Below are 14,353 nucleotides of genomic sequence, written 5' to 3' on the forward strand. Positions count from 1 at the left end.
TACAAAGCATGAATGTATCTCTCAGCTGCCTCAACATCCCTTATCCCTCAAGGAGGAAACATCTGAGAAAAGATGGCCGAATGGAGGCCAAAAAGATGAAATTTGATCGCATTGTTTTGCCTTTCTCCTCTGAGTATTAATGAGCAAGTGGAAACACACAGGCAGGATGCAGTTCCTTTGCACTGTGTAGAATAAGCCTATTCAAGATCATGAGTATCATGTTTGATTAAAATCGATGGATGGGAGCAGGATGATCCAAATCATAGAATCACAGAATCATGGGATCATAGAATGGCCTGGGTTGAAAAGAACCACAATGATCACCCAGTTTCAACCTCCCTGCTATGTGCAGGGTCACCAACCAGCAGACCAGGCTGCCCAAAGCCACATCCAGCCTGGCCTTGAATGCCTCCAGAGATGGGGCACCCACAGCCTCCTTGGGCAACCTGTTCCAGTGTGTCACCACCCTCCGAGTGAAAAACTTCCTCATAAATCATAGTACTGAGTTGCTTGTTTCAAAAAAGTTTATTTAAACAAAGTAAGGTGCATTTCACAGAAATGGTTATAAAATGCAGAGCATATATAAACAGTAATATTGCATACACAAGTTGTCATTATCCTAAACATTGCTTTTTCAGATGAACCAGTCTGCTCTGTGAATCAGAAAGCTAAAAAAAATCCAAAACAGTTATCCTACTAGGTAAGGTGAAAAAATATTGTGATATAACAAAGCAGATGTCCACCTCTTCTTTCAGTTAAGAACGTGGCAATAAAAATAATTTCAGTAATTTGTCAGTTTCTATTATTTGGAAATATCTGTTCCATATCAGGACTAGACTTATATAAATTGGAATATGAAATGTACTTGCTTGGCTAACCAAGGCTCTATGCAGCTCTAAGGAAAGCTAGCTGAGATCTTCACACTGATGAATTAACTTAAAGGACAGAGACAGAGCAGATAGAAAAAACAGTTGGTTTTCCAGACAGACATGTCATACCCATAATGCTATTCACAAGCAATTTAATGGTGAGTTGGCAAGTTCACACATATTTCAAGCTCGACTTTGACGTAAAATGAATCCCCAGTAGAAATGGACTTCATGCTCAGCAGTGATCCAGTGCCACAGAACATGGAATCGAGACTTTTTACAGCACCTGAGAGCTTAAGCACACATTAAACATTCAGTACTCCACAGAATCAAACACAGAGGTGTTTGGTTTTAATCTTTGGGATGATAGGACAGAAAGTAAAAAGCACAGCCCTGATCCATAGCCACAGCTGTGAGACACACACCAGCTCATTCACACAACATGTCAGCATATGAATCGTGTCTGAAATGCTTACTTACAAGTACATGAAGAGAGGCAGAAAAGGAAGGCTGAGGTAAAAGGAGTTGCTTCAGGTTTGCACTGGTGTAAGGAAAGCTAAAATCAAACAAACTGTAAAATCCATTAATTACTTCACACACCATAAAGAAGGAAAAAAAAAACCCTTATTTTCAAAACATGCAGACAAACACAGTTAAACAATAACATGACTTTCTGAGTTGTGACATGAGCATCACCAGTTTAACCTTGGCTTGGACTGAAAATAAGGAAGCTTGAACTCCGTCCAGCAGAGCTCCTTTGAATCTGTTTGTCAAGCAAGATGAATGAAGTCTGAAGCAGTCCAAGAACATAAACATTTCATTCACCATCTTCAAGCAGTTTCTGTAAGTTATTCTGTATCTTAGAAAAAGAGATAAAAATGATTGGGAAACAGAAAGTGTTGTACTACATTTTTAAGAAAATCAAGACATTCTTCAATATATTCTCTGTGTGCTTCTTAATTCTGTCACAGCTATTTATACCAGTGGTATTCGTACTAAGTGAGAGTATTCATATTAAATGACAAGAGTCAAAGAAGCATCCAGATATGATCAGTCAGCAGAATGCTTAGCTGAGCAACTGAAACCAAGCCGATATCGCTTACAGGTGTCTCCTGCAACCTCCCATGGGTTCTTTTCTTCATCAGATAGGAGACAGGAGAACGAAACTAGAGCTAGAAATAAATTTTCAATAAATCCAAAATTTGTAACTCAATCAAAACAAAATACAAGCTCTGGACGTAAAAGTCACAGCTCCTAGGTTTCAGTAATTCAAATAGTTTTAGAACAGCTTCAACTACAGAGGCTTCTGATGTATGCAGCAAAATAAGCTCATCTAACCAGCAGATATGTGTCCCTATGCCCATGTATTGATTATACTACTGTATACTGTAATTCCTGCTCAGGGACATCACCTCTCAAACCCTCCTCACTGAACTGCTGTCCCAGATGTCTTTCAAGAACAGTGAAAAACAGTTTTGTAAGACCCTTACACATGTGTTTCCATTTAACAAGCTATGTTAGAATAAAGAAATGAGTAAAATCAGGCCACAATTTTTTTCAGCCACTTGTAACACTTTGTCTTAATACACGGTGCGTTCTGATGGCATGTTAAAAATATTTAAAAGCCAAAGCACAATTCTGCTAGGTCATGGGAATTTCTGGACTCTAAGTATGAAGTAGGTCACTTGAAAAATCATGGCAGAATACTTCTGCGCTAAACATTTACTAACTGAAGAGTAATTTTCCATTTTTAACCTAGACAGTTTCTGTGAAGCAGTTTATAGTGCTGCAGCCTCACAAGAAGGGGGGAAGAGATGACAGTTTGCACTGAAACTTCTGCATTAGTTTTGCTGTTGAAGCCAGCTGAAGTCAATTACTAGCACTTTTCACTAAGACATATAAAGCAGTTAAACAACTGCAGTAACTTGAGCGTATAACTCATAGATTTCTGCCAATTTTGCAGCAGTCAAACAACGTTCTAACTACTGGTTGTGGCAGCTACATGCAGTTCTCATTTAACTTGAGAAGCAGCTGACAGAGTTGTGACTGTTTTGCAATGACAAGTGTTCAATTCTGTAGACGCTAAATGAGAGAAGTACATGACTTAAGACTCTAATTCAGAACCAAGGGTCACTTCTTGGGAACAGCTCCAACATCCAGCTGCCTTTTACTGTATTTCTTGGCAGAGACAATGAAAGAGACTGTGCCTGCCTAGTCCTGTTGTTTTGCAGGTTTCCCACTGAAACAAAGCGAGGTCTTCGAATCTGGCCATTTGAAGACTTGTCCCAGACAGCTGGAAGGTAATAACTTCTTAGATGGACTAATTTGGCTAAAGATTGTAACTTAGTAATCATCTGGTAAGATTTCTTCTCTGGTGTTCATATGTTATCATCAAGAGCATGCAGAAGCAAGTATGGAGGGAAATATTTTTGGAAGAGACTCTCTTGATCCGGTGTCACATGGGTTACAGTAATATTACATAACCTTCATGCCAATTGAGAAACCTACTTTGAGGGGAAAAAAAAAAAGTCACTGAATAACCTTGGCAAAAAAGCCAGTTTTAGAAACAGGCAAAAAACCCCATCTGATTTAATCACACAGGAATGTCAGTAACTTCTGTTTTCACTCCACTAATTTATTTATTTATTTGTTTATTTTCCCCATGCTTAGCCAGTTGATTCTGACATCTCCCCAGCACACCCGTTCCATTTGCTTAGTAGCAGGTAGAGGTGTCAAAGATTTGGTGGTGGGGTGGGCTGTGAGCTGATGCTGGGGCTGCCCAGTGCCAAGCACAGCTTGTTCCAGCAGGCTTCAATGGATCCACCTCATACACAGCAGAGCCCAGCAGCCATGGCAGTGGCACATCTGGGAAGGTGCACTGAATACAAAGCAAAAACATCAGATGGAGAGAGAAGAACAGAAACTGCATAGGGAACATCAAGGCCGAGGAGGAGACAGGAGAAGAGGAGGGGTGAAGGTGTCCCATGGAGGCTACGGAGAGGCCATGCATGCCAGAACAGGTGGAAGTTTCCTAAGTACTTCTGCCTTTGCAGGAGCCCACATCAGTGCAGGATAAAATGCAACTGGAGCAGAAGAGAAATGAAAGGAAACAGTGGCAGATTGAAAACTGATATTTAGTGACAATAATCCTTACACTGAACCCCAAGAGAATAGTTTGGTGCCAGGAAAGGAAAAGTCAGGAGAGAAGATGAGCCTGGGAGAAAGGCAAGGAAAGGTGTTGTTCTAACATTTGTCTTTGTTTCTCATCACCAAATGAAAATATACTGATTTTTCCCAAGCTGAGTCTGTTTTGCTTCTAATAGTAACTGATAAGCAATTTCTTTGCATTTATCTTGATCCACAGTCCTTTTCATCCTATTTTCTTCCCCTGTTCTGCTGAGGAGTGAGAGAGCTGCTGAGCTGGTAGGTCTGACTGTAGGTCAAGGCAAACTCACCACAGTTCATAAAGTGGAAATCAGTTCTCCCCATCCGCTCACGTTCTGCACAGATTTCCTATTCCAGCAAGTGCATTTAGGCTTGCAATTATTGGATAGTGAAGAGCAAAGATATAGGCAAAGCTCAGGTACAGTGACTTAGACAGCTGGTGCAGCAGCAGCATTTGTGTTACAGAAGAGAGATGGATTCCAGCCATTCTGTATGAAGAGGATGACTCCATATGAACGCCAGCACAGCTTTTCTTAACCAGAAAACCAAAACCCAAACAAAGGCCCCAGACAAGGAATTCCTGCTAAGGAAATTTCCTGTTAACTTTAGAATCCTTAACTCTGATGGACAGAATTTAAAAAAAAATCAAGATAATTAAATATAATTATCACCCCTGGCCTGATTGGTCTAGTAATATTTTTGGTGTTGAGCCTCAGCTCAAGGCAAAGCAGCTACACAGACCAATGCTTATACACTGTCTAACTTACAGCCCCAGAAAACAGTGCATCCTCTAGTAAAACATGCTAGTTTGTAGCATGAAATCTGTGAGTGTCTTGGTACCTTCAAAAAAACAGACCAAAGAAATTCAAGAAGAACCTAATGAGCATTACTGGCATGTGCATCATATCATACAAAGTTACCTTTTCCAATTTCATAAGATTAGTGGTTAACTCATCGCAGAAGGCATCAGCATTAACTTGCAAGTGAGATTCCAAACGTTGGCGCACTGGATGTCTGTCAAACAGAATGAAGAAATTCGTGTGATGGGAATGAGAAAATGGAAAGCAGAGCTGAAAGCCACATTCAGATATGAATTATTTGAATGGCAGCATTGTGAACTGTACTTGTTTACAGAAACAAAGCCCTAAGTCACTTCTGTACTTCTGACTACATTCCTTACGTTATTTCACTCTCCAGATGTAGAGTAGAAATAGCTGTGAAGTTTTCCATCTAGAAATAAGCTGGAGAGCTGCATAAGTTCTGTGTCTTGTGACTTGGAGAAAACCAAAAAGCACAGCCCCTTGGCACAGTACAAGTGCACATTAGGCCATCCTGTACCCCTGCTTTAGTATCAGAACAACAGAAAATAGGACCTTTCTGTGTAAGAGTGCTTCAGATGATCCTGTTAGTCAAAATATGCAAAAAGTGGGAAAATGGCTTTCCATATTGCCTACTACTATGTAAGTTTACGCTTCTTCCCATACTACTGATAAAACATAAATGCAAGCCTGTTTAAGATAAATGACCATTTCCTTCCTCTTAAGAACCTAGCTTTGTCATATACGCAACTCAGCTTTCAGCTGTGTTCTGTGGATCCTAAGCAGCACAGCCATTGTTCAGAATGACAATATGACTAAGTCTGAAACACTTTGCAGAAAGCTCCATTCCACCTGGGTACAGCTGTCTGGAATTTTGTTTTCTCCTGTTTTTCACGTGGTGCTTCTTTAGCTGCCAGGATTGCTAACTGCACCATGTCACAGCAGACTTTGCAGTGAGGTTTAGAAATGACTGAGTCACGTTTTTCAGAGAAGCTCAGAAAAATTAAGTCGTGAGAGGGAGAGAAGAGTTAATGCAAAATTTGATACTAAATAAAGTCATCGTATTTTCAGTATCCAGCTGAACTCCCTTCTGTCCTAAGTTCACTGAGGATGCCCATATGACATACTGCTGCATCTCCCTTTGAATTTGCAGATTTTCTGTTCATGCAACAGAGGGACTGAAAAAAAGGAGGGGAAGATCATATCCATGACTTAACCTCTTCCACAGTTATAGAATGAAACTACTAAATAATTGCTAGGAGACTTAAAAGATCTGCAGTCCTACACTTCTTCTTCACTGGACTTGACACAAACTAATGGCATGTTTTCTAATTTTATATAGTTTGAATACTCCATAAGTGCAACCAGGAAATATGACTCCATAACTGTATATAACTCCATACTGAGAGCAGTCATAGACACCTTTTCTTATGATGCATTTTTTGCCAGTTCTCTTCAAAGACATGAAGAACTAGTTGTAGTTTCTATTTTGTTGTTGTTGTTATTATTTATTTTTGCAAGACATGATGTCAGTCTCTAAAGATGAGTTGGGCAGCTCAAGGCTCTTAAAAACATCCTTAAAGTAAGTCAGGTGTATTAGCCTAAAGATTACAAAATACTTTCTGTCATGGCAGGTTAATCAAATGACACTAAGACGGAAGGCATGACTTTTTTCACAGAATCATTATCTGGAAAGAAGCTCATTTCAGCAGTTTACACTACCATTATTTACAGTTATCTGAAACATCCTGAAAGCAATACTACATCATGTCATTTGCTTGCATTAAAAGTCTTGAAAGGGAAACCATGAGATGAGGCTTGTGCAGACACAAGAACTACATTAAGTTTCATGAGGGCACAACAGTAACACAGGAGTTTCTGAAAAAACTGGATTAGCATGAGATACTGGAGAAGTATTTTTTATTTTTAATTGAAATAGTTATAGAGTTCATCTTACTCCTTAAAATGTGAATCAAAAGATGCAATGGAGATAAGACGTTCTTCCAGGACATTGATTTTGTATCTCATGTAGAAGGTAGAAAATATTAAAACACAGACACTGTAAGAGAAAAAAGTAAGATATATCAGTTATGTTTATATGGACATGGGAATGTCAGAGACATCTCACAAATGCAACATTAAAAGACACTTAAATCAGTATTTGTACATGCTGTACAGGTACTGGTAGCATTCAGATAGTTTTGAAAGTCTGAACCTTGAGTATGGCTCTGCTAAGTGCAAATAGGTAAACTCTCCAACAATTCCTGAGCCAAAAAATCCTTGGCTTTTAGAAGTAAAAGGCCTGTTAAATAGGTCTATCCTGGCATTTCTAGTTCTGAAAAGATATAAAGGCCAAAGTTTTCATCGATTTCCTCTTTTTCAAGCAAAGCTGAGATAATATTAATCTACATTAAAAAGAACAGAGTTGCTCAACAATCTTGATATCAATTGTTTACTTACAGAACTGCATAAAATATAAGTATGTGGTTCAGAGATAAGAGCTTCTGTAACTTATCCTTGTGAAAGAATCTGAAAGGTTCAGAATGACCTGCTAGGGAAAGAACACGTTTTGATCAGGAAACACCAAAGACACAATGGTGTTTTAAAGCATGCAACAGATAATACAAACAGAGAGATGAACAGGAAGAAATCTTCCATATTACATGAACTGACGTAACTACATGAGTTGGACTCAACTAACTTCAGCTGAGGATCTGCCCTTAATTTCCTACCATTTCGAAGGCAGTTCCTGGCTTTTCCTTCAGGTGCCCATTTACTGCGTGCATCAGAACGGACAGACTTTGTTTCAGTCTTTGAAACTTTCAAGTGAGTCTGTGTCTCAACAACGCGATAATCTGTCAAAAGCAAGATTTTTAATAGAGCTGAAATACGAGGTCAAAGGAAACCATTTGTAGCTTAAGTTAGCCAAGGAATATGGTAACAGAAGGGTTTTAAGAGACGTACTTTGAACATAGATAGAAAGCAGCTGTTATTTTACAGGACTTAAAATAATCCATGTAATAACTGCACATAATGACAAAGGAGAAGAAAAGCATGTGGAATGAAAGGGATTGTGTATGGTACGTTTATACTTCCAGGTTATTCAAGAGAAGGCAACCCATTCAAGTTCCACAGATTATCACTGAATTTCCAGACTGAAGATTAAACAGACAAAAAAGCAATCTCTCAAAAGGACTGAATATGCTACAGAGATGATGGGGCCCTGGGCAGCCTGGTCTAGTACTAAATGGGGAGGCTGGTGGCCCTGCTCACCTCCCTGCTGGTGGCAGGGAGGTTGGAGATTCATGATCCTCGACATCCCTTCCAACCCAGGCCATTCTGTGATTCTGTGACACCTACACACATTCTTGCTAACAAGGTGAAAAACTTGAAGTAAGAATGAACAACGGATGATATCTTTGGGAGCTTCGATGACCACAAAGAACAGAATTAAGGTTCATAAAACAGAAACATAAAATCATACGAAATAGTTTTGATTACTAAAATCTACCACAGTACATAATATTTATTTAGAATCCCACTGATTAGAAGACAGTTTTTTATAACTTGAGCTATTTTATAATAGTTTTTTTAAATTAAAAATGAAAAAGAAAGGGGAAAGTGTCAAGGAAAGAGAAAGAGAAAAATAGAGAGAAAGAGGAAGAGAAAGGAAGCATGAATGTTTGCTAAGCTATATCTGTGACAGTATAATTGATAAGGGGCATTTGAAACAGATGGTGAATGCAATTGGAGTCAGTAGTGATAAATCAAGCCTGATGGTGATGAAGTCATTATTTAATTCTGGATTACAAAGCACAACATAACAGGGGAAATTCAGCTCTCGCAACCTGGAGGAAGACTGTACCTAACTACTCTGCAGGACTGTGGAGAACACAGATCCACTTCTACATCGGAAGGAATTACAGAAGCAAAACCTAGGACTAATCTGTTCCCATCTTCTTGGAGCTCCATGATCCTACTCACCTTGGAAGCGTTCCAGCTCCGGGGTCTGTGAGCCTGTGCTGCTGGACTCCTCCATCTCTTGTCTCTGCTCCTGTACTATTCCATCCAGATCAGAATAGTCTTCATTGAAATCCTGGTGGGGAAACAGTCATAGCAAGTCTAATTAACCTTATTTCCTCTGACTTCCATGTAGAAACTGAACTAACAATTACATATTTAAAACTGCCTGAACAGAAGTAATTTTTGATAACACAAGATGTTGAAATCTGGTTAGCAAAATAAGCAGACCACTTATAACCACCAGAATTTAAGCATCATTCCCTGCCTTAGGTCAACTGAGAAGATTAAGTATGCCTACAAAAGAAAGATTGCTAGATGAACAAGTCCAGAGCAGGCATTTCTAGAGTCAGAATCTGGTCTTCACATGTGGAGACACAGCTCTTTCAGCTTTCTGAACTGGCTCACAATGGAATGACTGTAAAAGAAATACTCTGAAAATAGCCAATGTCAGAGGAAGCAGTGACTGTTAAGTAAGTCCACAGAGAAGTGATATCTGACAGCAAGAGAAATATGTAGGGCATACACACCCTGTAATATTTCTAAGACATACACAATATATATCTAATTAATCAAGCTATACTTATGCTATCACTGCTTCTTAATGTTAAAAAGTTCACGGAATTTTTACAAACAGATGTCATAATTTTCTTTGCTCTCCTTCCTTCAGACATTACAAGGATTTGCAATGAACAGAACAGCGCGACTAAAGAACAAACATCGAAGCCATTTACCAGGGACAGAGTTGTAGGACGATCAGCCCTGAAGCTATTTTCAACAGAAGATGGACTGGGACTGTTGCCCATACTCGTATCCTGAAAAAAAAGGCAGCAGCTTTAACAAGAAACACTCCTAGCAATTGCCCAGCAGTTAAAAGTGGTAAAGCAGTAATAACAAACATAGATCTGCATTTCTTCATTCCCTTTAGTACTTACCTCAAGATGTCTACATATAGATTTTAATAGCTTGTAGGTTGTATCTCTGGACAGTAAGGAGACAAACATATACTGAAAAACAAAAATTCCAAAATCATTTGAGAAAAGACACACAGCACAAGCTTCCTTTCACCTTACTTAAACTGACAGCTATCTAATCAGCAAAACCACTTATTTTCAAGAACCTTCATGTAGCAAGGAAAACCTCCACTCCTTCTGAGATTAAGAACTGAGGTTAATCGCAGGGAACAAAGAACAGGCACATAAAATTTGCCATGTTCTACTGCAGAGAACAGCATAGTCCAGATCTATAATTTTAATTTCTTGGTTTGTTTGTCTTAAAAACTTTGCATGCTATGTTTTCATAGAATCCTAGAATGGTCTGGGTTGAAAAGGACCACAATGATCATCTGTTTTCAGCCCCCCTGCCATGTGCAGGGTCACCAATCATAAGACCAGGCTGCCCAGAGCCACATCCAGCCTGGCCTTGAATGCCTCCAGGAATGGCGTATCTACAACCTCCTTGGACAACCTGTTCCAGTGCCTCACCACCCTCTTGAGTGGAAAAAAATAATAATTTCCTACTCTTAAAAAAAAATGCCAAAGTTCAAAAACATTTCTGCAGAGAAAATGGTTTTGTTTTTGTTTTTTTCTTAGGATAATCACATTTTCTACTAATTGATGCAATTACTACTGAGATTGTAGGGAGAAACTGCATTTTGCTGCATCTAAGGTATCGCTGATCGGATGAGAGACCCAAAAAAATGCCTGAACATTGTGAAGAGCTGCCAGCAAGGCAGAGAACACTCCCTGCACACACTTCCTGGGGTGTCACTACACAGAAGTCTTGGAGAACGAGGAATGATAGCTTACAGGCAACAGCTGACAACAAGAGGTTGCATTTCTTATTTTCTCATCAAGTTCTACATAGCCCTTGTCTGACACTTGAGGAGGCAGAAGTAGCTCAAATTATCTGGTAAGAAACCAGACCCAGTGGGATTCTAAATCTAAATGACTACACGTGACCAATTTCTCTACCTGCTTAAATGACCAGCTGGCACCTTCAAGAATCTCTCATGATATGAGTGCCAGTAAGTAGAGAGGACAAAAGATGTTGAAAAATGAAAAGGAGAACAGGCAGGGTACAATAGCATTGTCCTCTATGTACTTACTCTGTCTGTGACTGTTGCTATGATCAGAGCATTTGGCACAAGAAGGGCAGTCTTGGTTTTCTTCAGAAGTGTCACTGAGAGCACAGGTATGCTGATCTACAACAAGACCATTGCAGTATTAGTCTCAGTACATGCATACAAACCTGCATGCTGTTCCACAAGTGGCCAGCCTACCAACTGTGATAAGCCAGACTTTCAATGCTCTCCACGTAAGGATTTCTCCTCTATGTCCTTGATTACTAACAATTCATATGGAACAGGTGTGGTTTCAGATTAATATTATTTCTTAACTATTTTTAGTTCTATTTTCATCAGATGCTCTTAAAAGACTGGAAGCTTTGTTCACTGTAGATCTCCAGAAGCAAGTAGTCTTAAAGCTAGGCGTTTTGCTGAGGAACAAAACAAATCAGACAACAGGGTATTGAAGAATAAAAAATAGCTCTTTTCACCACTTACAGATCCTTTCATTTGCACTTAACAGCTGAGTAAACAGCTTGTCCATGAGTATCACTGAAAGATCCAGTAACCACACGCCCTCTGACTTATTTATACCCATTCCTGTGCGCCACCCAAACTGGCTACATTTACACTGAAAAGTTCCCAAATTTCCCTCCTGCTTCTTGTTTTTATCCAACCCCTTCAGTAATATGCGTGGTGCTATATTTCAGAGTATTTCAGTTAAAATGTTATGCGTGGGTTCTTTCTGTAAACCTTGTATTACAAAGGACTGAACAGCTGGTTTGACTTGCAGTTGAAAAGCCTTGGGCTTAGAAAGTTAGGCAAATAAAATAATCCAAGATATACATGGATAGGCTACAGCTACTGTTGAGAACACCTGCCTCAATAGTTTGAGAAATTTCAAACTAAGATTAAAAGTGTCCAGAGATTGAGCACTGAGCAATCAGAGCACAGAATTAAAAACACATTAATGCAGGAGAACAAGGTTTCTCTGTGCAATTTCATAAATCTTCATTAACTTTTGTTCAGAGCAATAAGTGCAAAGCAACACCAAGCCATTAAAAATATATATATTTTTTGGAACTAACAAGAAGTGTGCTTCACCTGGATGCAAGATAACCAGCCACTGCTTAAGCATGGCTAGCTATTCCTCTGTCATCTGCAGGCTAGAAAGTCATTTGTTCATTCATTCATTCAGTACTCAGTTTTATTAAAAAATATGTGAAAGAAGTAAAAAAAAAAAAAAGGAAAGAAAAAGAAGAAAGAAAAAAGAAAAGAGAAAAAAGCACAACCACAACAACAGCCAATGCCTGTAACTATATATTATTGTTAGGCCTATGCCTGAGTCTAAGAATCTCTAAGTCTGAACACAATTTTTAATCTGGACAGTGATTATTCTATCTAATTCTATTTTACATCAATTATTTTTCTTATCTAAACACTCCAATTCTATTTGTTGGCTTCAGACGCCAAGTCTTTTGCAAACAGGCTAATTAAATAGATTCTCCATTATACTTTTCCTGAACTGAATGTTTTCTTGATCCGAAAAGATTCTGCAACACTTCTGTTCAAAAAAGGCTGTTTCTTGAGTGGAAAGAAGGGAGTAGATATGATGCTTGTTTGACAGGAAGACAGAACAGAATTGTCATGTAGTCAGAATACAGTTTGTGTTGCTGAAAAAACCAAAAACCATAACAACCACCACTGAGAAAATAAATGAAACCTACCACTCCCAAAGATTTATCAGCAGAAAATCTGCAAATGGCAGTGATAAAAAAAACGCAGCTTAGAAGTTCTCTAGTTGGTTCAGTCCACCTCAAGGCACTTTAAGTAAGAGATGTTAATGGCATTCTGCTGCATGCAATTTTGATGGATAACATTACTGTAATCAAGACTAAAGAATACTTAAGTGGGATTAAGTACTTGCTTATTGCATTCTTACTTAAGCATTAGATTAAAATCACTGCTAGTATTTTATTTCTATCTGGAGTAATAATTATTTCAGGAAACAAGTTTACATGCAGGCATCTTGAAAAGCAACTAGGATGATACTTAACTCCAGAGAAGACTGGAGGTCAATACATACAGCCAAAATAGAAGAACCTGGAAAGACAGCAAAGTCTTTCAAAGCCTGTTAAATCCTGCAGAAGGATTCTTTTATTTCTGAACACATAAAGTGTTTACATTGCAGGTTCAAATCTCCTTATTTTCATGACTATTTCACCCACCAAAGATTTTAAAAGAAGAAAATCTGTAGGTAGAAGAACTTGTCCTGATAAATGTAATAGAACATGTAGACCTGCTACTTCTCTCAGCAGATGGGTTACGGCTAAGTTTAAACTGTTTCAAGCAATAGAGGTTTTGCATCTTGGCAACTCTGTCAATATATGTGGCATCTATGAAAACGGTTCTTCCTGTCAAGCCTGATTTCCTCCTCCCTTACTACACGATTCTTCATTATATGGCCAATTTCCCTGTTGTTTTGTTGATGATATGTCTAAAAATCTATGCCTGCTATATGTGACTGAATCAAGTGTGTGTGTTGTGGAGGCAGGGAAGACAACTGGAACTACATGACCAGGCCTCTCTCTTTTTTCATTCTCATTTTTGTTTTTCTCCCCTCTCAATGTTTTCTAAAACAGGGACCCAGGACTGATTGCTTGGAATATCACTACAGACACATTCTGAAAACTTATCTACTTTATCTCCTGTTTCCCTTTGCATCATTTATATGAATATATACATACACTCACACTGCTGACATTTTAATCATTTGCCAGTTCTAAATGATTATCATTTAGCAGATTTTATTCCACGTCTTTCTCTTCAACTTGGCAGGTTTTTATTAGATTTTAATCATGTATTAATCGTGTAAAATTTAAGCTAAGCTTGAATTTTAGAAAGCTGCCCCACAGTTTGGAGTAGGTCAAGGCACATTCATTTGTGCTGTGCAGGACACAGACAGCAACTTCAATTTTAATGAAACTACCTGACAAGATAGATGCTATGAACTTAAATGATGGCATCCAATCCTTCATTAATTTTGATTTCTTTGTCTGGCTTTCAGTGACATGCACACCAACATCGTACATATTAACACATTACTTACACTTAATTAATATAATGCATCAACTAGGAAACAATAGTCCAGTTTCTTGGCCCAAGCAATAATTAAGTTATAGAGCCAGTCTCAGTAATGTGTCATTAATAATTTTAATCATTTTTAAGAAACATATTCTACCTTCTTAAAGTCCCTGTCAAAGACGTACTGTGTTCCAGCACAACAGCTGACAGAACAGAAATAATATATTGTGAACTCCCTAAACTGGTGTCAGCAACACTGAGAAAGGGTCTTGATGTAAAAAGCAAGTAATTCAATGAAGCACTTGTGAAAGAAAGAAGCCAAAAAAATCCTT

General features: G+C 38.6%; 1 protein-coding gene across 3 annotated transcripts in view; it reads right to left on the bottom strand.

Annotated features, from left to right (window-relative positions):
- Window positions 1–484: 484 nt before the first annotated feature.
- GRAMD2B (GRAM domain containing 2B) overlaps window positions 485–14,353 on the bottom strand; it is a 39,489-nt gene continuing 25,620 nt past the window's right edge. The window contains exons 6-14 of one of the 3 annotated variants that reach the window (XM_048932056.1): window positions 10,980–11,075; window positions 9,808–9,879; window positions 9,607–9,687; window positions 8,837–8,948; window positions 7,585–7,707; window positions 7,313–7,400; window positions 6,810–6,911; window positions 4,955–5,048; window positions 485–1,728 (exon numbers count right to left, since the gene is read on the bottom strand). In XM_048932056.1, the coding sequence (XP_048788013.1) occupies window positions 1,687–1,728; window positions 4,955–5,048; window positions 6,810–6,911; window positions 7,313–7,400; window positions 7,585–7,707; window positions 8,837–8,948; window positions 9,607–9,687; window positions 9,808–9,879; window positions 10,980–11,075 (810 nt within the window). In that variant the 3' untranslated portion in view covers window positions 485–1,686. Of the gene's footprint in view, window positions 1,729–4,324; window positions 4,523–4,954; window positions 5,049–6,809; window positions 6,912–7,312; window positions 7,404–7,584; window positions 7,708–8,836; window positions 8,949–9,606; window positions 9,688–9,807; window positions 9,880–10,979; window positions 11,076–14,353 lie in introns of those variants that run through there. The other 2 variants (XM_048932055.1, XM_048932054.1) reach the window with 2 other exon arrangements.

The sequence above is a fragment of the Lagopus muta genome, chromosome Z (genome assembly GCF_023343835.1).
Source record: "Lagopus muta isolate bLagMut1 chromosome Z, bLagMut1 primary, whole genome shotgun sequence".
Classification (NCBI taxonomy): domain Eukaryota; kingdom Metazoa; phylum Chordata; class Aves; order Galliformes; family Phasianidae; genus Lagopus; species Lagopus muta.